Source organism: Leopardus geoffroyi, chromosome E2 (genome assembly GCF_018350155.1).
Source record: "Leopardus geoffroyi isolate Oge1 chromosome E2, O.geoffroyi_Oge1_pat1.0, whole genome shotgun sequence".
Classification (NCBI taxonomy): Eukaryota; Metazoa; Chordata; class Mammalia; order Carnivora; family Felidae; genus Leopardus; species Leopardus geoffroyi.
The window spans coordinates 8658808-8682881 of NC_059335.1; the positions used below are offsets into that span (position 1 = coordinate 8658808).

General features: G+C 48.1%; 1 protein-coding gene across 9 annotated transcripts; it reads left to right on the plus strand.

Annotated features, from left to right (window-relative positions):
* The first annotated feature begins 495 nt into the window (after positions 1–495).
* LOC123578057 (orphan sodium- and chloride-dependent neurotransmitter transporter NTT5-like) lies at positions 496–23086 on the plus strand. 9 transcript variants are annotated; one of them, XM_045440580.1, is made up of 13 exons: positions 496–740; positions 832–1112; positions 12259–12519; positions 12696–12853; positions 12961–13087; positions 13240–13418; positions 14525–14635; positions 14838–15076; positions 18687–18873; positions 19292–19493; positions 19635–19794; positions 20109–20274; positions 22110–23086. In XM_045440580.1, the coding sequence occupies exons 3-13, from the start codon at positions 12297–12299 to the stop codon at positions 22188–22190; spliced, it is 1833 nt and encodes a 610-aa protein (XP_045296536.1). In that variant the 5' UTR covers positions 496–740; positions 832–1112; positions 12259–12296; the 3' UTR covers positions 22191–23086. The 9 variants fall into 9 exon arrangements, with proteins under 9 accessions (XP_045296536.1, XP_045296534.1, XP_045296528.1 ...); XM_045440578.1 differs by lacking the exon at positions 22110–23086 and adding an exon at positions 20834–21489; XM_045440572.1 differs by lacking the exon at positions 22110–23086 and adding an exon at positions 20487–21489 and having other exon boundaries at positions 499–740.
* The last annotated feature ends 988 nt before the right edge of the window (positions 23087–24074 follow it).

Below are 24074 nucleotides of genomic sequence, written 5' to 3' on the forward strand. Positions count from 1 at the left end.
GCAACCGGTGACATCACTCCGCCCACTGCAAGGCCGAATCTGGCAGGTAGCTGGTGACCCCTGGGCTCTAACCCGAAGAATAAGCTTGGAGAGATGATGCTCCAAGGAGTAAGGGATGGAGGTGGGGTGGGGTGGGGAGAACCGCTGGTTCTCGCTTCACACTTAAGTACTCAGATTGTTGGGTTTCTGCCCGCGAAACCGCGGGGCAGGCGTCACTCTGCAGAGTGATGGGGCCCAGACGCAGGCAATGGGATGTGGGCTATGGACCCGAAGCCCAGAAGAATGAATCAACAGGGGCAGGCACGCCTAGGGGCTGGGCTCAGTTGTGAGCATCTCCAGGGTGAATTGCCTAAATCGCCTTATGGCTGCAGCGAAATATTAAAATCACCGCCGGCCCCGATAGCGGTGGTTCCCCGCAGAAACTCCGACCTTTGTCGCGCGCCCAGGCAGCACCCCCTGCCTCGCCACGCCCACAGAAGCGACCGGTCTTCTCCAGACTCGCGCGTCAGTGGCGGGTAAAGGGGGGTGCAGTGGCCCTAGCCCCCAGCTCCTAACCTCTCGGGGCGCCAGCCATCTTGTTTCCCCGGCCACCACCCCTCACCGCCTCTGGATGTAGACCACCCAGCCTCCCCTCCTAATCTCCCTTTCTCTCCAGGAATTTAGGGATCCAGGATGCCCTGAGTCTGGGAGGGGAGGGTTGGACACCAGACACCGAGAGGCAGAGTAGTAAAGGCCAGCAGGTAGAGCGGAAGTCTGGTGGCACGTCTTGCCCCTTCCTCCCTCCCCATCCCACCTCCCCTCCCCTCCTCCTTTCTCTCTCTCCCTCCTCAGGTCACCGATGGGGGACACCAACTTTCCCCAGCAGGTCACCTGGGCTGAGTCTGTGGGGTTGGGATGCTGTAGGCACATTCTTCACTGACCGGCTCCGAGGTGGACTCCTGGGACTCTCCCATCTGGATCGAAGAGTTTCCTGCCTGGTCTTCAAACTGCTTGTCGCTCCTTTGATTCTCTGAGAGCCTGGCGGAGAGTAGACAGAGCAGGGAGAAGCCCAGAAAGACGGAGTTCCCCATATCCAGGCGGGGCTGGACTGGTGACAAAGACAACTATCCCAGGCAAGTGCTACCTGGGCTGACCCCTCTGGCGGGGGAGGGGGTGTGAAGGCAGAAGAAGCATTGGCAGCAGAGTGAATTGCAGGTAGCCTTGATGGGGTGACAGTGGTGGCTGCAGCTGTGGGTGGGGGCTGGGAGGAGCTGGAAGCACCGGCCCATTCAGGAGGGTCCCTGGGTGCTGACCTAAACAGGACTGAGTCCCCTCAGGAAGATTTAAGCAAATGATAGATTTGGTCAGGTTTATATAATGATGCTGGAATAAGTACCCATTAAAAATCATATTCGTAAAGAATATCACATAGGAAAACACTCCTGATAAAGTGGATATATATATATAATCTCCAATATTATGTCCAATTTGCAAGTAATACACATATTCATAGAGTATATATTAATATATATTTATGTGCTATATGCTGCATTTAACATTATCCAATACATAATATATAGTAATATCCAGTTTGTAAGAAATACACATGCATAACATATTCATATATACATATACTATAATAATACCCAATTTATAAAATTGGCTGTGCCTCCTTCTAAAACCTAAAGGGAATCCCAGCAGTGCCTCCAAAAGAAAAAGAAAGAAAGAAAGAACTAAAGGGAGCAAACATTTTATTTTATTTCTAAATGTTTGTTTATTTTTGAAAGAGAGAGGGAGACAGAGTACAAGGGGGGAGGGGTAGAGAGAGAGGGAGGCACAGAATCTGAAGCAGGCTCCAGGCTCTGAGCTGTCGGCACAGAGCCCAACATACGGCTCGAACTTAACAAACGGTGAGATCATGACCTGAGCTGAAGTCGGATGCTTTAACTGCCTGAGCCACCCAGGTGCCCCGGGAGCAAACATTTTAAATCATGGTATTTTTTAAGACTGTACAGACATTGCACCTGGTTAAACTAAAACCTCAAACTTAAGCAAGAAGAGGTAGATGGCCTGCCTTACAAACAGCAACAACCCTAAGCCATCTTCTAAAATCACCAGGTTGAACTGAGCCAGACTGTGTGCTGCACTGGAAGCGAATGCTGGTGCCAGTACTGCCCACAGAGGAGCTGAGAGGCATTTGCAGGGCAGGGTGACTGGCTGCCCCTCAGGCTGGAGTCTGTGCAGTGGGCTCTTGAATGGGTGGGGTGGGAGAGGGGCCACACACTTTCCAACCTCTAACTGGAAACTGGTTACCTGACAAAGGGCTGTTCTAATAAGAGGAAAAGCCTGGGAGATGCGATCCGACTACCAAAATAGCAACATTTCCAGATTTCAACAGTTTGTGGATGCATTGTGTTATTTTTTTTTAAGTTTATTTATTTTGAGAGAGACAGAGACAGCATGAGTGGGGGAGGGGCAGAGAGAGAGGGAAAAAGAGAGAATCCCAAGCAGGCTCCGAGCTGTTAGCGCAGATCCCGATGGCGGGCTCCATCTTACGACCGTGAGATCGTGATCTGAGCCAATATCAAGAATCAGACACTGAACCGACTGAGCCACCCAGCCCTGTTGGAAGCATTTTAATCAGGACATCCCCAAGAGGGGCTAATGGGGGCATTGCACTAGGCACAAGAAAGGGTGTTTAGGTGTAAAGTGTATTAAAATCTCAAGAGACCTCTGGCAAAGGTGATCAAGGCTGGCTTCCTGGAGGAAGTTAGATCTGAGAGGAGACATCAGTGATGAATTGAAGTTATCTGGATGAGGGAGGATGGGAAGGGGCAGAAGGGAGGGTGTTATGTGAGAAAGAGTCCTCTGTGCATTTACCGGTGTGTGTATGAACACTTAGAAACTTGACGTCTTCTTGGGGCGCCTGGGTGGCGCAGTCGGTTAAGCGTCCGACTTCAGCCAGGTCACGATCTCGCGGTCCGTGAGTTCGAGCCCCGCGTCAGGCTTTGGGCTGATGGCTCAGAGCCTGGAGCCTGTTTCCGATTCTGTGTCTCCCTCTCTCTCTGCCCCTCCCCCGTTCATGCTCTGTCTCTCTCTGTCCCAAAATAAATAAACGTTGAAAAAAAAATTTTTTTTAAAGAAACTTGACGTCTTCTTTATATGGATTCTCTTTTTACATAAATGGTATCAAACATTTGATATTCTGTGACTTTTCACCCAGAAGTGTGTTTTGGAGACTGTTATGTTCTTACATACCATATACCTCTTTTTTATTATAAAATATTATACATATTCACGCAAGTCCACAAAACTGAAATGTTCAGCTCAACGATCTATTCTCAAGCAAATACCCCAACCATCCTGGTCAGAAAAAGAACATTGCCTATATCCTCCGAATATTCCTTTGAGCCTCTCCCAAACCCCAACTCCTTCTGCCCCTCAGTGGGACTCACCATTCTGACCCGTAGGACCATTACTACTTTTCTTTCACTTATGGTTTTACCACCTCAGTGTGCATGCCTAAACATTTTAGTTTTTGGACTTTGATATAAACAGAGTGATATGATATGTATTCTTTAGGATGTAGCTTCTTTCACCGAATATGAAGTTTTGGGGATTTATCCATATTGTTAAGTGTGGCTGTAGTTCATTTTCTTTGTTGTGTAGTGTTCTTTTGTACTGGCGATATCACTATATATATATATATATATATATATATATATATATATATATCCACGCTACTGTGTTGAACTTCCTGATTGTTTCCTGTTGGGGTTGTTGCAAACAGTGCTGTTAAGGAAATTCCTGTATGTGTGCTCTGTTGCACACAGTGAAATTGCTGTTCGTGGGATATATATATCTTCCTTTTTTTTTTTTTTAATGTTTATTTGCTTATTTTGAGAGCGAGAGGAGAGGGAGTGTGAGCTGGAGAGGGGCAGAGAGAGAGGGAAAGAGGGAATCCGAAGCAGGCTCCACGTTCAGCACAGAGTCCCGCTTGGGGCTCGATCTCACAAACCGTGAGGATCATGACCTGAGCCTAAATCAAGAGTCGGATGTTTAACTGATTGCCCCTGTATACCTTCAATCTTAATAGGTAATGGCCCACCCATCTCTAAAACTAATTTTGTAAGTTTCCATTCCCCTCCCCCCCAGCAGTGTATAATATTCCCCATGGCTCCTCATCCATCAATATTTGGTGTTCTTAGCCTTTCCATTCTACCAGTCTGACTGGTGTGAAGTGGCCCCTCAATGTGTTTTTTAATTAAAAAAAATTTTTTTTGAATGTTTATTTATTTTTGAGAGACAAAGCACGAGCAGGGAGGGACACAGAGAGAAAGGGAGACACAGAATCCGAAGCAGGCTCCAGGCTCTGAGCTGTCAGCACCAGAGCCTGACGAGGGCCCTGAACTGAAGTCGGATGCTTAACTGACTGAGTCACCTAGGCACCCCTCCCTCGGTGTGGTTTTAATCACCATTTCCCTTCTGTTTAGTTTGAACCCTCTGATATATTGTTCACTGCCCATTCATTTGGAGGATGACTTTGGTGAAAGGTCTCCACATTTCCTGGAACATTTTTCTATTGGGTTATTTATATTTTTCTTATTAATTTGTAGGAGCTTTTTATAGACTCTGGACTTTTTTCAAAAACCTCCCTCAGCTACACGTGTGGCAGATTTTTTCTCTGTGGCTTTTAACATTTTTAATGCTGCCTCTTGATGAATAGATGTTCTGAATTCTAATGAACTCAAATTCACTTATTGTTTCCATTATGGTTAGTGTTTTTCAAGTCCTGTTTCTGAAATCTTTCTCAACCTACAGATCATGAAGATACTCCCTCTTATTAACTTCTTTAGAAGCTTTATGAATTTGCCTTTCATTTTTTAATCTCATGGTCAAATTTCATTGTTTCCATATGAATATACATTTTCCCATCCTAATTATTTAATACTGTCATTTCCATGATACTCTGGGTTGACATGAAATCTCTCTCCATTTATTTAAAATTTTTACTTCTCTTAATAATCTGTTTTAGGTTTTGGTATAGAAGTCTCATCTTTCTTTTGTTAGATTTATTCCTAAGCACTTGAAATATCTTAATGTTATTATTAATGCCATCTTTAATTTTTTTCATTACCTATTTATTTCTTGCTGGTATCTAGAAATGCTATTTATTGTATTCCGTTAACCCTGTATCCAGCCACCTTGCTAGACTCACTTGCTGGTCCTAATAATGTGTTTATAGATTCTGTTTTATGTTTTACATACATAATCGTATCTGTAAATAATGACATTTTTTACTTCTCATCCCAACTTTACACTTTAAAAAATCTTGTTGCGCTTGCTGGCACCTTGTACCAATTACCGATTGCCACCCAAATGCTGCAGAACAAATTACTTCAAAATTCAGTGAGTTAAAACAACAAGAATCTATTATTATACCTCATAAGCCATGAGGGTGGGCTCAACTAATAGGTAAGGGAGTTAGTTGACTGGCCATTGACTGTTCGACACTAGCTTGAGCTGGGACCACTAGAGTGATTCAGCTCAGCTCAGATTTACATGTCTCGTCTTCCAGCAAATTAGCCTAGATATGTCCTCAGGGTGATGACAAGAGTGTAAGAGAGCAAGAAGTGGGGCACCTGGGTGGCTCCATCGGCTAAGCGTCTGACTGGTTTCAGCTCAGGTTGTGATCTCCCGGTTCTGAGTTCAAGCCCCACATAGGGCTCCATGCTGGCAGTATGGAGCGTGCTTGGGATTCTCTCTTTCTCTCCCTCTCTCTCTGTACCCCCCTCAAAAATAAATAAAAATTAAAAAAAAAAAATGAAGAGAACAAGAAGCAACAAGGAAGGCCTTTTTCAGCAAGGCTCTGAATGGGCACACCAGCCCCAATGCAAGGGGTAGGAAAGTAGATTATGGCCTCGTTAGTGAGAGGAACTGCAGAATCACATTGCAAAGGGAGTGGGTATAGGACAAACTGATGATTTAGAACCATGAATGCTGTCAATCAGCCCAGACTTTAAATCCAGTTTGACTAGAAGGGACTGTGGTGGGTATCTTTGTCTTATTCCCGAACTCCAAGGGAAAGCTTTCAACATTTAATCATTAAGTACAGTATTTGCTGTAGCTTTTTTGTAAATAACCTCTATGAAATTACAGATGTTCCTTTCTACTTCTAGTTTCCTAAAGTTGTTTTTTTTTTTTTTTAATGTTTATTCATTTTTGAGAGATAAGAGAGAGACAGAGCATGAGCAGGGGAGGGGCAGAGAGAGAGGGAGACATAGAATCTGAAGCAGGCTCCAGGCTCTGAGCTGTCAGCACAGAGCCTGATGTGGGGTTCGAACCTACAAACCATGAGATCATGACCTGAGCCAGAGTCTGACGCTTAACCAACTGAACCACCCAGGCGCCCCAGTTTGTTTGTTTTTTTTAAAGGAATGGTTGTTGGGTTTTGTAGAATATTTACACAAATATTGAAATGATTGTATCATTTTTATCCTTTTTATGTTATCATTGATTTTTTACTTCTTTTTTTAAATGTTTATTTTTGAGGGAGAGAGAGAGAGAGAGAGAGCACGTAAGCAGGAGAGGGGCAGAGAGAGAGAATCCCAAGCAGGCTCCACACTGTCAGCACAGAGCCTAGTGCAGGGCTCAATCTCACCACCCAGGGGTCTCTGACATTTTACTTCTAAACTTCCCTGTATTACTGGAATAAACTCAATACAGTTGTCAAGTTATATTGTGTGTGTGTGTGTATGTTTTAGTTTATTTATTTTGAGACCGAGCACGAGTTGGGTAGCGGCAGAGAGAGAGAAAGAATCCCAAGCAGGCTCCACACTGTCAGCAGAGAGCCCAGTGTGGGTTAGAATTCACATACCATGAGATCATGATCTAAATGGAAGTCAGATGCTCAACCGGCTGAGCCACCCAGGTGCCCTGATATGTAGTATTTTCATTATTATTCTGTTCAAAATATTTTCTCATGTCCGTTATAATCAATTCTTTAACCACTGGTTATTTTTAAATGTAGTTCTTAATATCCAAACATAGGGATCTTTAAACTAATTTTTGTTAATTTCTAGCTTAATTGCATGTGGTCAGAAGTGTACTCTGTGTGACTGTGATCCTTTGGAATTTGTTGAGATTTGTTTTACAGAAAATATGGTTGATTTTTTTGTGTAATTGTTTAGCATGTTCTTTAAAAGTATGTAATCTGCAGGTGTTGAATATAATGTGTGTGTGTGTGTGTGTACATATAAATATATATTCATTAGGTCAAATGTGCTAATTAAGTTGTTCAGGTCTTCTATATCCTTAATGAATTTTTGCTCTTTATCTTTTATGCCTAAGATAAGTAGATTCTATCCATTTCCTACATTTTGAGGCCACATTAAGGAATGTATAACATTTTAGAGGCACTGGAGTGGCTCAGTCAGTTGAATGTCTCAGCTCAGGTCATGATTTCATGGTTCGTGGGATCGAGCCCCATGTCCCTGACAGCACAGAGCCTGCTTTGGATTCTCTCTCTCCCTCTCCCTCTGCCCCTCCCCCTACTCACACTCTCTCTTTCTTTCTCAAAAAAAAAAAAAAAAATGCATAACATTTTAGGATTCATATGTCTTCCCAGTGAAAGGGAACTTTTTATCATTATTAAATTTCCCTCTTGGGGTGCCTGGGTGGCTCAGTCCTTTGGGTGTCTGACTTCAGCTCAGGCCATGATCTCCTGGTTTGTGAGTTTGAGCCTCAAGTCGGACTGTGTGCTGACAGCTCAGAGCCTGGAGCTTGCTTCTGTGTCTCCCTCTCTCTATGCCCCTCCCTCATTCACACTCAATCTCTCTCTCAAAAATAAATAAACATTAAAAATTTTTTTAATTTCCCTCTTTATCTCTGGAGGCTTTACTTTAAATATTAAATACATCTTAATAGGGGCGCCTGGGTGGCTCAGTCGGTTAGGCTTCCGACTTCAGCTCAGGTCATGATCTCACGGTCCGTGGGTTCGAGCCCCGCGTCAGGCTCTGTGCTGACAGCTCGGAACCTGGAGCCTGTTTCGGATTCTGTGTCTCCCTCTCTCTCTGACCCTCCCGCGTTCATGCTCTGTCTCTCTCTGTCTCAAAAATAAATAAACATAAAAAAAATTTTTTTAATAAAATAAAATAAATACATCTTAATATATAAATATTAAGTACATATAAACATTAATACTATAATGTGTAAAAATTATATATTAATATATTAGTAAAGCTATACAAGCTTTCTTCTGGGTAGAGTTTTCATGAAATACTATTTTCCATGCTTTTTACTTTTAATTATTCCAAATCCTTACATTTTAGGTGTCTCTTGTTAACAGCATTTAGTCTGATTTCAGGTTTTTATTAAGTCTGAAACCTTCATCTGTAATTGGAGCATTCAGTCCATTTACATTTAATACAAATACTGAAATGTTTAACTTTAAATCTACCATTTAATTAGGTGTTTTGTACCTGCCCTATCTACTCTAGATTACTTTTTCTCTTCTTCTTGCATTCTTTGTGCATGGTTTGTTTTTATTAGTCTATTTTTTCCCTCTTATAGCTTAGAAGTTCCATTTCTTTGCTGTTCTTTGAATGGTTCCCCTGGATATTAAATATGCATGCATTTTATCAAATAATATTTATCGGTACCCTAAGCGAACCAAACGAGAGTTCGTCCACCTGATGCTAAGCAAGCAAATAAAAACCGGCACCAAGCTTTTGCAGTGAAGAAAGATTTACTGGGTGGCCACCACCCAGGGGAACCAGGAGCTAATGCTGAAAAGTCCCAAACTCCCTGATGACTTCCAAGTGGGGGTGAGGGGGTGGAGTTGGAGGGTAGTTTAAAGGGTGAAAATTCAGGGTGAGGGTCTCAGGGTCTTGGATCACTCTGATTTTTTGTTTGTTTATTTTTGAGAGAGAGAGAGAGCGCACAAGCAGGGGAGGGGCAGAGAGAGAGAGGGAGACACAGAATCCGAAGCAGCTCCAGGCTCTGAGCTGTCAGCACACAGCCCGATACAGGGCTTGAACTCACAAACTGTGAGATCATGACCTGAGCCACAGTTGGAGGCTTAACCGACTGAGCCACCCAGGCGCCCCAGATCATGTTGATTAATTAAGGATTTGCTCAACTATATTTCCTTTCTTGACCATCTTGACCTTCTGGCAAGTTCCTGACTGGTTTGGGTGTGACTGGAGCAGGGCCTGAACCGATAAACCATTCTGAGCAGACTGCATTAGTGATGTCATCTCTAGAGTACAGAGGCAGAAGTTCCACATCCTGTGACTACTAAGCCGCAAATTATTATGTTTTCTTGCAAACGCGGCACCTTAGACTTGTTACCTCCGGCAGAACAGCATCCCACAGACTTTTCAGGAGGCAACTCATTTCCTGAGGCAGTTTCTTTAACAGTAGCTAAGGGCTACATGACTCTGGTCAGAAGCAGCTGAGAGCCCCATGTCTAAATTGTGGGGTATGGGGTGGGGGGGGGGGGGGGGGGCTTGCATCGCTGGTCTCAGGACTTTTATCCTCTTCCCAGACAATGAAAAGTACTTACAACAATTAAATTCCACGGGGCGCCTGGGTGGCGCAGTCGGTTAGGCGTCCGACTTCAGCCAGGTCACGATCTCGCGGTCCGTGAGTTCGAGCCCCGCGTCAGGCTCTGGGCTGATGGCTTGGAGCCTGGAGCCTGTTTCCGATTCTGTGTCTCCCTCTCTCTCTGCCCCTCCCCCGTTCATGCTCTGTCTCTCTCTGTCCCAAAAATAAATAAACGTTGAAAAAAAAAAAATTAAAAAAAAAAAAACAATTAAATTCCACTAACCACCCTCCTTATCTTCACTGTGGTGCAATCTTTGCTTAATTAAAACCAAACAATGGGGCGCCTGGGTGGCGCAGTCGGTTAAGCGTCCGACTTCAGCCAGGTCACGATCTCGCGGTCCTTGAATTTGAGCCCCGCGTCAGGCTCTGGGCTGATGGCTCAGAGCCTGGAGCCTGTTTCCGATTCTGTGTCTCCCTCTCTCTCTGCCCCTCCCCCGTTCATGCTCTGTCTCTGTCCCAAAAAAAAATAAATAAACGTTGAAAAAAAAAAAATAAATAAGATGTTACCATTACTTTTTGTGCAGTCTCAGTTCCATCCCCATATTTGCATTTCCATTACTCCTGATTCCTTTCTGCATGTCTGATCTTCCATCGAGGATAATTTCCTCTCTTGGGGCGCCTGGGTGGCTCAATCGGTTGAGTGTCCCTCTTTGGCTCACAGTTTGTGGGTTTGAACCCTGCATCGGGCTCTGTGCTCACAGCCCAGAGCCCACTTTGGATTCTCTGTCCCCCTCGCTCTCTGCCCCTCCCCCGCTCTCAGAAATAAACATTTTTTTAAAAAGATAACTTTCCCTCTTATGGAAGAACCCTCCGTCTTATTTCCTGGAGTTGAGGGCTTCTGGTGAGAGCACTCTCTGAAGTTTTGTCTTTATTCCATCTTCATTCTTGAAATAATTTGGGGATCCACTAATTCCCAGCTGATTGCTGTATTGCTTTTGACAGTGGCTGATGCATAAATTGTTCCACAATCTAATCTAGTTAAATTCAGGCTTTTTTACGGCAGTAAGTTTTTGAACTCAGTGTTTGACGTTTGTTCTGACGCCAGGAGGGATCTTCTTAGCTGTCTCTTTCCCCCGTTCTCTCTAGTGTATTCCTGGCCTAAATTTACTGATTTTGAGTGTGCCCTCAGGCTTAAACTTCTTCACACCCTGTTTCAAATAAAGTCAGTTCCTTTGGGAAGAGCTTCTGGGCCCATTTGTTCTGAAGGCCTGTCTCTCTCCCAGGACAAGATCTTCAGAGCTGGATGGGAACAGAGGCCTGCTTCTCTCTGAGTGCTTTTGGAGCAGGGTGCCACGTGGAGCATTAACCTCTGGTCTTACTGAGTTGCCCCTCCTGACATATAACCTCCACCTCACCAATGAGCTGGGGCAAGGGGGTGACCAGGGCCCCCAGTATTCTCCACTTGTCGGGCCACAAATGAGGGCAGAGTGGAAGAAAGGGGCTCCGGACCTTTATACCACACACTTTCCTGGAATTTCGTCTCTGCCACATGTCGCCAAAAAGGAATGACAAATGCTGGTGATCTGCCCCTCCTGGGAAGGTGCCTGTAGCCTCTGAGTGGGAACTGGGGAGAGAGGGAACCATGTGCAGTTTCCACAGCACTGGGCCGGAAGTGAGGAGGGAGGGAGCAGGCTGTGGGTCACATGCCACAGACTCTCCCTGTTCGTGGTGAGTTTTAGTAGATTTTCCTGACTAAACGTTTGCTGTGTGCCCTGAAGACATTTTCCAGAGTCCTTGAATGTTTTCTTTCTTGGTAATGTTCACAGGCTGTATTTGTTTCACTAGGGGATGGGTCCACAGAAACTCACTGCTCACAAACCGCCCCCCCCCCCCGCCATCTTGCTGCCTTTCCAGAAATAGAACCCCAAGGAAGCTCTTTAATTCCACCAATCTCTATACCCCACCTTAGATCTCTTGAATCAGAATCTGGAAGAGTGAGGCTTGGAGAATGAAAGGCAGGAGTCTGTGGGTTTTTGAGAGCTCCTCAAATGGTTGGGATACACAGGTTTGAGAACCGCTGGCCTAGAAGCCTGCATGCATTAGCTGGGCCAAGTAGACTAGAAGGAGAAAGGAAAGAAACCTGAGTTTCTTGAGTCTTTACTGTGTCCTTGGCACTCAATATCCACTATGTCATTTTTAATCCTTTCAGATGGGGCTGATTTTTTTTTTAACTAATTTTTTTTAAAGTTTATTTATTTATTTTGAGAGACAGAGCATGAACTTGAGCAGGGAAGGGGTAGAGAGGGGGGAGAGAGACAATTCCAAGCAGGCTCCACATTGTCAGCGTGGAGCCATGTGGGGCTTGAACTCACAAACTGTGAGATCATGACCTGAGCCAAAATGAAGAGTCAGACGCTTAAGCAACTGAGCCACCCAGGTGCCCCCAGATGGGGCTAATGTTCAGCTGACGTTCCAGGGGCTATGGCTGGTTCATTCTGATTGGTGCTCACACCATAACATTACTAAATATTTTGAAATTCATCTAGCTTGTAAGATGAGAGAGAAAAAAACAACAACCAAGTCTCAAGGCGATGAAATTATTTGCCCAAAGTCCACTAGTGAGAAGGGCCAAGAGGTAAATTGTGGCCCTTTGTTGCCCTGAAACCCTGCCAGCATGAAGTTTCAGTGTCTGAGACATAGCCCGTAAAGTTTGCTATTTTTGATGACCCCAAGATTCCGTCAGGAGTTAGTTGGCCTGAAAGAAGAAAGTCATGGAGTCCCTTGAAGAAATATCAGAGGAAGAGGCTCCCAAAGGACCCAGAACTTCCTCTTTCCTGTCCGGGAAGCTCACAGCCAAGGAGATTCTGGCCACCAAGACCCAAAACTACTTTGCCGAGACTAAAAGAACCGAGGATATCTTAACGCAGGTCGCTTTCTCCATTGGGCTGGGTAGCATATGGCGTTTCCCTTACCTGTGTCAGCGGAACGGAGGAGGTAAGGCCAAGGACCTGGGTCTTGAGTTTGGGGAAGGAGTTTTAAGGCTTGAAGCCCAGACTCCTGGGTCCTGGGGGAGGAGACACCTGGAGGTTCACCCAGACTTCTAGGGGACAAAGAGGAGGGGGGCTGGGACTCCTGGCTGCCTAAGCACAGCGCCTGGCTCCCTTCTCCAGGCAGCTTTATCCTGATGTACTTCTTCATGCTCCTCTCGTTTGGGATTCCCCTCCTGTACATGGAGATGATCATGGGGCATTGGCTGCGTGTGGACAACATCCGGGTCTGGAAGCAGCTTGTCCCCTGGCTGGGCGGCATAGGATACGCTAGCATATTGGTGAATGAGGGGCCCGGGCAAGAGGCATCCCCAAGTCACCCCTTGTGGTCTCCAGGCCCCCTGTCTCTGTCCATCCTGTCCCTCAGGCCCACTGTGTCCACCCCTAGGTGTGCATCTTGATGAGCTTATATAATAGCGTCATCATCACCTGGAGCCTCTCCTACCTGGCCAACTCCTTTGGTAACTCCCTGCCCTGGAACCAGTGCCCACTGGTGAAGACCACCAATGTCACTGGTGAGGAGAGGGAGAGAGGAGGCCGGCAGGGCCAAGGGAGGCAAGGGCACCAAGGAGCAGGAGAGAGGCAGTAAGAGCCACGGGGGAGGAAGTGAAGAGCGGGGGACAGGCACCTAGTGATGTGGTGCCTAAGCACCTGGGTCCCCCCCCAGACCTCTCTTGCCTTCGGACTGTGTCCCACCAGTACTTCTGGTACCACACCACCCTGAGCGCCTCAGGCCACATTGAGGAAGGGGTCGACGCCCTCGTCCTGCACCTCACACTGGGCATCTTCGCAGCCTGGTTCCTCCTCTTCTTAACCATGATCACAGGGCTGAAGATTTCAATGCAGGTAAGCCACCACCCCTACCCCCCCACCGACCCCGCCACAATCCGGCCGGACACCATCCCACTCCTTCCTGCTGACCTCTCTTCTCTAATCCCCAAGACCCTCTCCCACTCCCAGAGGACAGGTTCTGCCATCCAGGGCTCCCCAAGGCAGCAGCGTCAACCCCTCCTGTCACAAAGAACTGCCCCTGTCCCACCCACTGCAGGAAGGAGCGCCTGGTACCCACTCTTCTCCATGCCTCACCCCCAGGTCACAGCAGTGGAGACCTTCTAGAGCAGACCACAGCCTCGCCCCTTGAACCTTGCACCCTGTGCCTGCCCGCATATTGACAGGGCCTGTTAATCCCTGAAGGAGCCAGTTGGCTACCAGTTCCTTTCCAGAGTCTTCCATTTTATTTTATTCCAACCCATACTTCCAATCCACGCCCCTGCCACCTGGATCATCTTCTCCTTACATGGAAAATTTATTCTGGTGTGTTTATTAGGTCACTTCAGTTAACCTTACCCGCAGCTTCTGGCCCCCAAAACAGTTCATGTGTTTCCACCCCATGTGTTTCCACCCCATGTGTCCCTGGAGCCATCTCTCCACAGCCTTCGAGATAAAGCAGATTTTACTAAAGGCTCAGTAGGGGCACATGGAGGGAGGGGGCCTGCCTTCCTCTCCCAGAGCGGAAAGAACCAGAAATACTTCAAAATTCCCACTGACCGTGTTACTCTCTCCCAAAGTCTCTCCTTGGTTGCTTGCTTTTCCTCTGTCTTCACCGGTGACATTGTCCCATGCGGTTAACTCATGCCAAGACCATAAAACCCAGGCAGATGATAATGTCCAGCTGCCCTACCACATAAAAGCCATCTCTACTTGGTGTCTCGCCCCTCACCTCTGAGCAGCTTATTGGTAGATTCTTCCCCCAAAACAACATCACCGTCTCCTAAGGATAATCCTCCGACAGCTCCCTCATGTCACAGCCAGGCCACCTTCACCCGGCTCAGCCCAGCTCATCTCCCTCTCTCTAGGCCTGCTGACCTGTGCTCCCTGTAATGCTTGCTTCCGCCTGCCCCTCCTCCCCACTTCTCCTGACTTCTGGTTTCTGTCTTGACCCACCTGGCCAGATCCTGATTTTTTCGGTATTCCTCCTCTACATCATCCTCCTCTGCTTCCTCATCCGAAGTCTCTTCTTGGAAGGTGCAGTTGCCAGCCTCAGACGTATGGTGACCACAGAGGTGAGGTGGGGACTCCACACCTCCTCCCTCCCACAGCTCCCCAGGCCTTCTCTGACTCTTCTTCTCAGACACCTTTCCTAAGGCCCCCAGCCTGCCCCTCATCCCTCTGCTCCCCAGCCCAGCTTGCCCTTCTTCCAGCTCACCGACGGGTCTACCCTCAGGCTCACCCCCAAACGTCTCTCTCTCCCAACCCCATCCACAGCTCTCATCCTGGGCCTCGCTGGACCTCTGGCGTCAGGCAGGAGGCCATGTGGTTTATTCCTTAGGCCTGGGCCTGGGCACCACCATCAACTTCTCCTCCAAGGCTGGAGGCAACAGCTACATCCAGGTGGCCTCTTTGGTGGCCCTGGTCAACCTGGTGACCTCATTGCTGCTCACATCCATCATCTTTATAGTGCTGGAGTTCTGGGCCACCACCAGCGGCCACACCTGTGTTGAGAAGTGAGTAATTACAGCCTTGCAGGTCCAACAGGAGGTCCCTCCCTCCACTTTGGCAATCCCCCAGCCTCATGGGCCTTCACGCTCTGGCCTCTCTAATAATAATAACAATAACAGCAACAGTTATCATAGTCATCATAATATCACATTCTCAGAGAAAGCTGCCAAATGATAATATTCTAAAAACTTTTTTTAATGTTTATTTATTTGGGGGTGGGGGGAAGGGACAGAGAGAGAGGGAAGGAGAATCCCAAGCAGGGTCTGCGCTGTTAGCACTGAGCCTGAAGTGGGACTCAGTCCCACAAACTGTGAGATCATGACCGAAGCTGAAACCAAGCATTGGACGCTCCGCCAACTGAACCACCCGGGTGCCCCCAAATGATACTGTTCTAATATCCACCACTTTATAGATAAGAAAATAGGCCCAGAGACAAGACTGTCCAAAGGTTTCCATAAATTGTAGTTGGTGTAAAGAAGACTTCAAAATCAATTCTTTAACTCACAGAGGTTGTACAGCATCCTGGGCCACAATCAAAGGTTACTGGCCTAGGCTACCTATTGGAATCATTTGGGGAACCTTAGAAAACACTTACACCTGAGTCTCACTTCCAGCAATTCTGATTTACTTGGTCTGGGATGCCTTCAGGCATTGGGATTTTTTTTTTTTTTTTTTTTAATGTCCAAGGTGGGGGATGCCCGGGTGGCTCATAGGTTAAGCATCTGACTTCAGCTCAAGTCATGATCTCACGGTTCATGAGTTCGAGCCCCACATTGGGCTCTGTGCTGGTAGCTCAGAGCCTGGAGCCTGTCTTGGATTCTGTGTCTCTGCCCCTCCCCTGCTCTCTCTCTCCCTCTCTCTCTCTCCCTCCCTCTCTCTCTCAAAAATAAACAAACATTAAAAAAATTTTATAAAAAAAAAAATCTCCGGGGCGCCTGGGTGGCTCAGTCGGTTGAGCGTCCGACTTTGGCTCAGGTCATGATCTCACAGTTTATGGGTTCGAGCCCCGTATCAGGCTCTGTGCTGACCGCTTGCTCAGAGCCTGGAGACTGCTTCAGATTCTGTGTCTCCTCTCTCTGCCTCTCCCCACTCACGCTTTGCCTCACTCTGTTTCTCAAAAATAAGTAAATGTAAAAAAAAAAAAAAAAACCTCCAAGGTGGGATTTTTCTTCCAGTTAGGATGTTGAAGGATGCAAAAGTCCATGCTTCCTTGGTACCAGCAATTTTAAAAATGGATAAAATAAAAATAATACTTTCCTATAATGTTACTGAAGAGCAGTAGACACAAAGGAGCCCTCATGAAATAAATAAAGCCTGGAGAGTAATGAGTTCATCGTACATGAGCAAAGAGCCACGAATGCCTTCATATCTGGGGGTAAGTGGCTCCTCGGGTGCATGTGGCTGGAGGCACGGGCCTGTCACGGATGGAGAGACTTTGCACTGACAAGGAGAAACCGTGCAAGCATTTAATAACAGTATGGGCTGCCAGCAGGTGTTGGAATCGCAATGAGCCCCCAAGGAGGAAATACACCACTGGACCCAACGGTTTGCCTCTCTATTCCCAGGAAAGGTTTTTGGAGAAGAGGCAGAAGTGCAAGGGAGACAAAGGAGCAAGCAGAGGAGCTCCGCCTAGTCTTGTGGTTTCAGGACCTGTGGCCCCACTGGAGCTGTGTGCAAAGACAAACCCAAAACATCTACAGCTACTATCCAGCCCACTTCAACCCAAATAATGACAACATCAAAGACATTAGTCCTCATGGTGGGGGGGAAGGGCAGTGTGCAGGAAGTTGGGGGCATGGCCCGAGGGCAACGTGAGCCCTCCTTAATCCCATTTGAAGGCAGAGAAAAAACTAATGAAAACTGTCACCCACCCCAGCTCGCCTCAACGCTTAGAAAACTAAGTAAATAGCCCTAACTCTTAGCTGCCTGTTGGAATAAAAGTCTTAAATTTATCGAGATTTCGCAAAATAAAACAGATCACAGACCTTCCTCCTTTGTTGTTCTATCTACAACGCCCCACGTGGAATTGAACACTCTCGAGACATTCCGAAACCCAGGAAAATAGAATCCATAGCCAAGAGAAAAAAAAAAGAAGACCCAAAGATCAAGACATTAGAATCAGCAGACAAGACCTTTAAAACACCGATTATAAATATGTTAAGGGATTGCATAGAAAAGATGAATAAAATGGAAGCAATGGAGGTATTTTAGGAAAGATATGGAAAATCTAACAAAGGACCACATGGAAATTATAGAACTCAAAGTTGATGAAAACAAAGTTTCACTGGATGTATTTAGTATTCATCCAGCAGAATAAAGGATCAGTTAATTTGGGGACAGGTAAATAGAAGTTCTACAAAGTGAAACACAAAGAGGAAAAAAAAGAACGAAAAAACTGAAGAAGACCTTCAGTGACCTATAGGACTAATATATGTGGTGGGGGGAGGGTTAGTTTATTTTTTATTTGTTCTGAAAGAGAGAGCAAGCAGGGGAGGGGCAGAAAGAGAGAGAGACAGAATCCCAAGCAGGCTCCGTGCTGTCAGTGCAGAGCCCGATGAAGGGCTCAATCTCATGAACCATGAGATGACCTGAGCCAAAATCAAGTCGGACACTTAACCAACCGAGCCATCCAGGCGCCCCAAGATTAATCTATGTTTAATTGGAGTTGTGGGAGGAGAGGTATAATGGCCGAAACTGCAAACAATCCAAATGTCTGCTAGGAGGTGTGTAGATAACAAATCTTAGTATAGTCATTCAATGAATGGAATACTATCTGCCAATTAAAATGAATGAACTGGGGTTTTTTTATTAATGTATATTTTTTAATGTTTATTTTTGAGACGGAGACAGAGTATGAGTGGGGGAGGGGCAGAGAAAGAGGGAGACACAGAACCTGAAACAGGCTCCAGGCTCTGAGCTGTCAGCACAGAGCCCGACATGGGACCCAAACCCATGAACCGCGAGATCATGATCTGAGCCAAAGTCGGACGCCCAACCAACTGAGCCACCCAGGCGCCCCTATTAATATTTTTTAATGTTTATTTTTGAGAGAGAGAGAGAGAGCATGAGCAGGAGACGGGCAGAGACAGAGGGAGACACAGAATCTGAAGCAGGCTGCAGGCTCTGAGCTGTCAGCACAGAATATCATGTGGGGCTTGAACTCATGAACCACAAGATCATGACCTGAGCCGAAGTCCAATGCTTAACCGACTGAACCACCCAGGTGCCCCCAAATATCCCCCTTTTTATTAGGACACCAGTCCTAGTGGATTAGGGGCCAGTATGACCTCATCTTCAATTACTTCTGTAACAACCCTCTTTCCAAACAAGGTCACATTCTGAGGTAGTGGGCCTTAGGACTTGAACATATGAATTTAGTGGGGGGCACACTTCAATCCATAACACTGAGGAGTCCTAGCTACAACAAATCTAGAGTCTTCCGCCCCTTCGGGGACTCCCCAGCGCAACTCCCCTGCCAAGTCCACCTGATTCACTTCCAGCCCCTGTCTATTTGCCCTTGTGACTCGGCTGAACTCCTCTTGCACAACTCACTTTCCTCTCAGGCAGCAGAGGGGCCAGACTGCTCACCACGTTTCCTTTGCTTTTCCCGTTCAGGAGTGTCTCAAAATTGATAAGCCTGATAAAAAAGGGGGTGCTGCCTCAGGATGCCAAGCCCCCAGAAGACATCCTCCTCCTGCCTGCCCTGGACTACCTAGACTGGATCAGCAATCTCCCTCAATACCTCCAGTACCCGGTCATCCGCTTCTCCCCATCCTGCAGCATCATGACCCAGAAGGATAAGGTGTGTTTGTGGGGGTGGGAGGGTGCTTCCCAGAGGCCCCACAGGACACTGGGAAATGCATTTCCCAGGAGCCTCATGGGCCACCCACGCATCTTCAGAGGAAGGTGGCAGTTATAATCAAGTTTCCACCACCGTTACCTGTGCACTAGGGTCTTCGCTAAGTGGTCACTTGACTTTAATCCTCACATCAACCCTAGGAGCCCAGTTTGTTAGAGGAGGAAACTGTGGCCTCAAGAGGTGAAGCTCACACAGCTCAGGAAAGCAAGCAGGGCAAACACTCAGCCTTCTGCCGTCTGCCCACCACTCTCTGCCTCTTTCCTCTGTCTGAGACAGACATTGCTAATCGATCACTGCACCATTTCCCCCCCCCCACCCCAATCCAGACTCACCACTGCCTGAGAGCCCTTCTCCCCCACAGTTCATGGAGGGCCCTGGCCTGGCATTCGCAGCTTTCTCCCAAGCCATCTCGCTGTTCCCTGGCGCCTCTCTCTGGGCCATCCTCTTCTTCTTGGCACTGGTCATCATGGGGCTGAGCACCTTGATAAGCATCTTGGAAGGCATTGTCTGTCCCCTCCAGACCTCCTTCTCCCTCTTCAGGAGGTATCCCAAGCTGCTCTCAGGTACTGTGGGTTCTCGGCCTAGCAAAGACCCTGCCCTGCTGCCCCCTCTCCCCAGGCCACCCCAATCTCTAGAGCTCACTTTGACCCCTAGCCCAGCCCTGTGCATAGACCTCAGTGTGGCCAAACCTGCCTTTGTCACAGTGCTCATCTGCTTGGGAGGTTTTCTGGGCAGCCTCGTCTTCACCAGTCATGCTGGCAGCTACATAATGTCCTTGTTTGATGACTGCCTGGTCCCGCTCACCCTCATCGTCATTGTGGCCTTCCAGAATGTGGCCCTGGCCTGGATCTATGGAGCCAGGAGGTGACGTCCAAGCCCTGGGGGCCCATTCAGCCAGGGACCCACCCCAGGTCTCTGCTCCCTTTGTCCATCCCACAGCAGGGGGGCCCAGCCAGCGGCTGGCGGGGTACAGGCACAAGGAGCAGTCAGGAACCAGGGGTCATAGGGGACAGTCTGAAGGCAGAGGGCTGGAGCACTACACGCGTGCAGGTTCCCGTCCTCAGCAAGGGCCCAGCAGGACTTGGCAGCCAGTGAGAGAACCGCTCCCAAGCGCTCGGGTCCCGGCTGCCAGAGGAGGGCTCCTACCCAGACATCTACGCCTGTTCTTCCCTCCCCAGGTTCAGGGAAGAAATGTTCAGTAAGCTGGGCCGCCTGCTGTGGTCCTTCTTCACTTTCCTGTGGCGCTACGTGACCCTGCCTGGGCTGCTGGCCCTCTTCACCATCTGCCTCACGCAGCTCCACCGGAGGGTACCGTCCTACTACATCGCCTGGAACAGCAGTATGGTGAGGTCCCCCTACCCTGGCCTCTCACCACCACTCGGGGCCCCGTTCATCTCATCTCCCACTCCACGGAGACCCGAGGTCTGGGCTCCTTCCATCCCCAGGGAATCTTTATAAAGCTTCCCAGTCCCTGGGGAGTGGAATCCCCAGCATCGCAGGGATTGAACCCCCCCCCCCAACTTCCTCCCACCCTGCTCCCTTCTTTCGGCCTCCAGAGCCAGGAAGTAAAACAACCCTACCTGCAGAGCACCCTGAGCTGGGTCACCTTCCTCAGCATCCTCACCTTTCTGCCAATCCCAGTGCAGCCACTCCACCACTGGTGGCACCTCGAGGACCACATTGCTTCTGATCCCTTTGAAAAGCTACAGTCCAAAAAGATGCCCTTGGTGCCCCCCAAGTCGTTGCAGTTCCCCAAACACCAATTGGTGATGTCCCAGAAGACAGACACTGAATGCTCATCTAGAAAAGTCAATCCACCCTTGATTAGGAGGCTGAACCTGAGCTCCTTATGGAGGTTCAGCCTGCCCTTGAGTGAGTACAACCAGAGCTCTTCCTGGTTCAGCCTGCCTGTCATTTCATCCCTGACATCTGCACTGTCCATGAGGAATACCAGCACTCCCGTTTCAAGGCAGGTGAGACCGGCCTCAGTAACCGTAGACAACAGTGACAAGAGCAGGGAGACCCAGGAAGAAAATTAGGACTCTGTTCAATAACTGGTGACATCACCCATTTTTCCAAATCTGGCATTAACGTCCATCTTGCTACAGAAATAATTGGTCCTGTCGGGAAGTAGGGAGAGGGACACATGGAAACTTTGCCTAGCAACCACTGACATCACTCAGTTGGCCTTGGGAGGAAACGGACAACTCAGGAGCACCTTCCTCTCCTGGAATAATACCGATTCTACTAAGTGGAACACTCTGCTCTGGGGTTGGAGAATTCAGAAGAAATCAACTCAGCCATTCACAGGGCTGCACCTAGGGCCTCCTTTCTCCCTGTGAGGAGGGAGCATCATGTTGGCATGATGGAGATGGGCCTCGAGGCACTTTCCGGGATCCAGCCTTCCCAGTTATCATGGAGACAGACAGTGTTCTCTCCAAACCCCAAACTCCACCACCAGCCTGGAACACTGGGGTAGCTAACGCCTCCAGGGCTGCTCTCTCAGAACGGGGCTGGGATAACAAAGCTGAGTCAATAAATTGATCCACTGAGACCCCGCGCACAGGCTGTGGGCACGGTGTTCTTTCCATCAGCCTCCTTCTACACACATATCGTCCAGATCTCCAACCTCTGGTGAACTGAGTGTCCAATCTGGTAATTCCAATCTCCCACTCCCTTTGGGACACAGATACTGAGTTTCTAGACTCCTCCTTGTTCTGGAGTTGAGCCAAACCATTGGGGAACTTTGCAGCAATCAGTATCACTCAATCTAGAAAGTGTGTTAACCCTTAAACCTAACTTGGTAGTTGGGTGACCATACTAAATGTCTTATACTAAATGTGGCCTTCTAGAAGCCACACCTCTTAGGGGCTTCCTGGGTAACTCCCCATCCCCAGAGGTCATGACCTTGGGCATCAAGGTCCCATCACCACCCTCTCTGGTTCCCAGTCACCTCCCAAGTGCCTGCCTGCCCATTCATACCTTCTATTTACCTCAGAGGCCTCTAAACATTCTTTATCACACTCCCCTATCCATGACAACCTTTTGAGAAAATATTCCCAACATATGTAAGAAATCTACTTGTGACCTGCTGTCATTCTACATACTTAATATTGGCAAAGCTTTGTCTTGCTTATTTTGGTTGAAAAAAATCTAAATTTTTCCTCCTGCATCTCCAGTGTAAATGGCTTCTACAACCTGATTTGAAGAGCCCCGGAAAAGGCAGAGGCAGAAGCTCACAGGCCCTTCCTTGTGTCTAAGACTCACCCCTCCGGCCTTCCTGCCTCCTCCCTTGCTCTCTAGGGACCCTGGGTCTGGGATGACATGGCTCAGGAAACGAGCTGGGTGGAGAGGGCCTGGTCCCCGTACCCTCTCTCACCCTCTCCGAGTCTCTTCCCCTCTCCGAGCCAGGGCCAGCCACCCCAGGCCAGGTATGCCAAGAGTCCGGCGGGGTAAGATAAAAGCCAGTGTAGATGATGCATCTTAACCCATGTAGGGCTCTAGCAAGAAGGTGTTTTTTTGTGCGAGGTTGTGGGGTGAGAAGTCCCGGCATGGAGGATGCGGTCCCAGGTCCCCTGGGACCTCAGAAGCCCCCAGGCCTCTGTTAGCACTTAGACAAGGCAACAGACGGGCCCTTTGCTGGGCTCCTTCACGCACCTCTCCTTCCAGGGAGTGGATACTGCAGGAGGCTCAGAGAAGAGAAACAGCTGCTCTGAGATCAAGTAACCAGTGACTCAGGTGCAAATAGAATTGAGGTCCTCGGGTTTCTGGTCTGGGAACCTTTTCTTTTTCATTTCCATACCAGGTTAACCACTTCTTGACCTACATTCCCCAGTCTGAGGTGGGTGCTTCCACAAGCATGGAGGCGAAAATGAGGACATTTGAGGTGACCTGTGTGCCGGGGTGGGGGGAGGCGCGGTGGTTGGTGATCTTGGTGAAAGTGGAGTGGGAGCCTCTGGCCCCTCTGCAACGGCTGTGGTGGAAGAGGTCTTGCAGCAGGGGTGAGGGGGGTTGTTTTAACCTGGATTTGGATGACCATACATTGGCTAAGTTAAGCCACATGCGTGGCATCAGCAAGTAGCTGCAGCTCAGACGGGAGTCGGCAAACCTTTCCTATAAAGGACCAGATAATAAATATTTTTGGCTTTGCAGGACATATGGCCTCTATTGTATATTCTTTGTTATTTGTTTTTTTTTATAACTTTTAAAAAGGTTAAAAAAAAAAAATCAGTCCTAGCTCAAGGGCCAGAGATAACAGGCCGTAGTTTGCCAACCTCTGATCTAGGGCCATGTCAGGCCAACAAGAAAATGCTGGTGGCTAAACCAGAATTTAGTTTGAACTCCCTAGTTGGCCCGCTTTGGGCTAGGCTGTCATCCAGAGGGTTGGAACCACCAGGCTGTCCAGCAGAAAGATGACCCAAGAATGGTCAGGAACCAGAATCCTTAATTTTCAGAATAAGTCTTTGTAACACCCCCACCCCTTCAGCCTCAGCCATTATCCAGGAGACAGCCTGGAAGAGATGAAGCCTCTCCGGAAACACGCACATTCAGGGACCAAACCGCCTACCTAAGGTGTGTGGACCAGGAGAACGCGAGGAAGGTAGTCCGAAATATATTCTGAGCTGATTTTTGAGGAAATCGTTCCAATAATACCAGATGCTTGTGGAGGGTAGGGAAAAGAGAAAGTCTCATCCAATACCTTAACTATAAATTTCAGTCTGTCTTCCCGGGTTGGCTTTGGGGTTGGGTGGCTGCCGCACCCCAGTGGATACTACCAGTTAGTTGACCTACCCCAAAACGGAGACGTAAGGCTAGAGAGTCACAACGCCTCCAGGGGCGGGGCCTCGTCTTTCAAGGAGTGTTTCACAGCAAAGCGGGAACAGCCACCTTTTCCTAAAAGGTGCGTTCATGGAGGTTGTGTCAGCAGGTGGCGCTGTTGTGCTGGGAAATGGCCTCCCTGAGGGCCGAGGCAGGCGTGAGGACAGGAAAACCGGGATTCCCCTTTCTCCTTTTGGGATTCCTGCAATTTCTGTAGACCGCCCTGGAGACGACCGCACGTGCTCCAGTCTCCGGACGGGAGAATCCCCTGACAACAGGACATTCACAGTACGGACCGGAGAAACATGTACTAGAAGCCATAACAG

What these genes read in the sequence shown, in the direction of transcription:
- LOC123578057 (XM_045440572.1), top strand. Translation starts at nt 12,297, where the DNA reads ATGGAGTCCCTTGAAGAAATATCAGAGGAAGAGGCTCCCAAAGGACCC. An exon ending in TGGATCTATGGAGCCAGGAG is followed by an intron (nt 19,795 to 20,108) that starts GTGACGTCCAAG and finishes TTCCCTCCCCAG; the next exon opens with GTTCAGGGAAGAAATGTTCA. An exon ending in TCGCCTGGAACAGCAGTATG is followed by an intron (nt 20,275 to 20,486) that starts GTGAGGTCCCCC and finishes TTCGGCCTCCAG; the next exon opens with AGCCAGGAAGTAAAACAACC.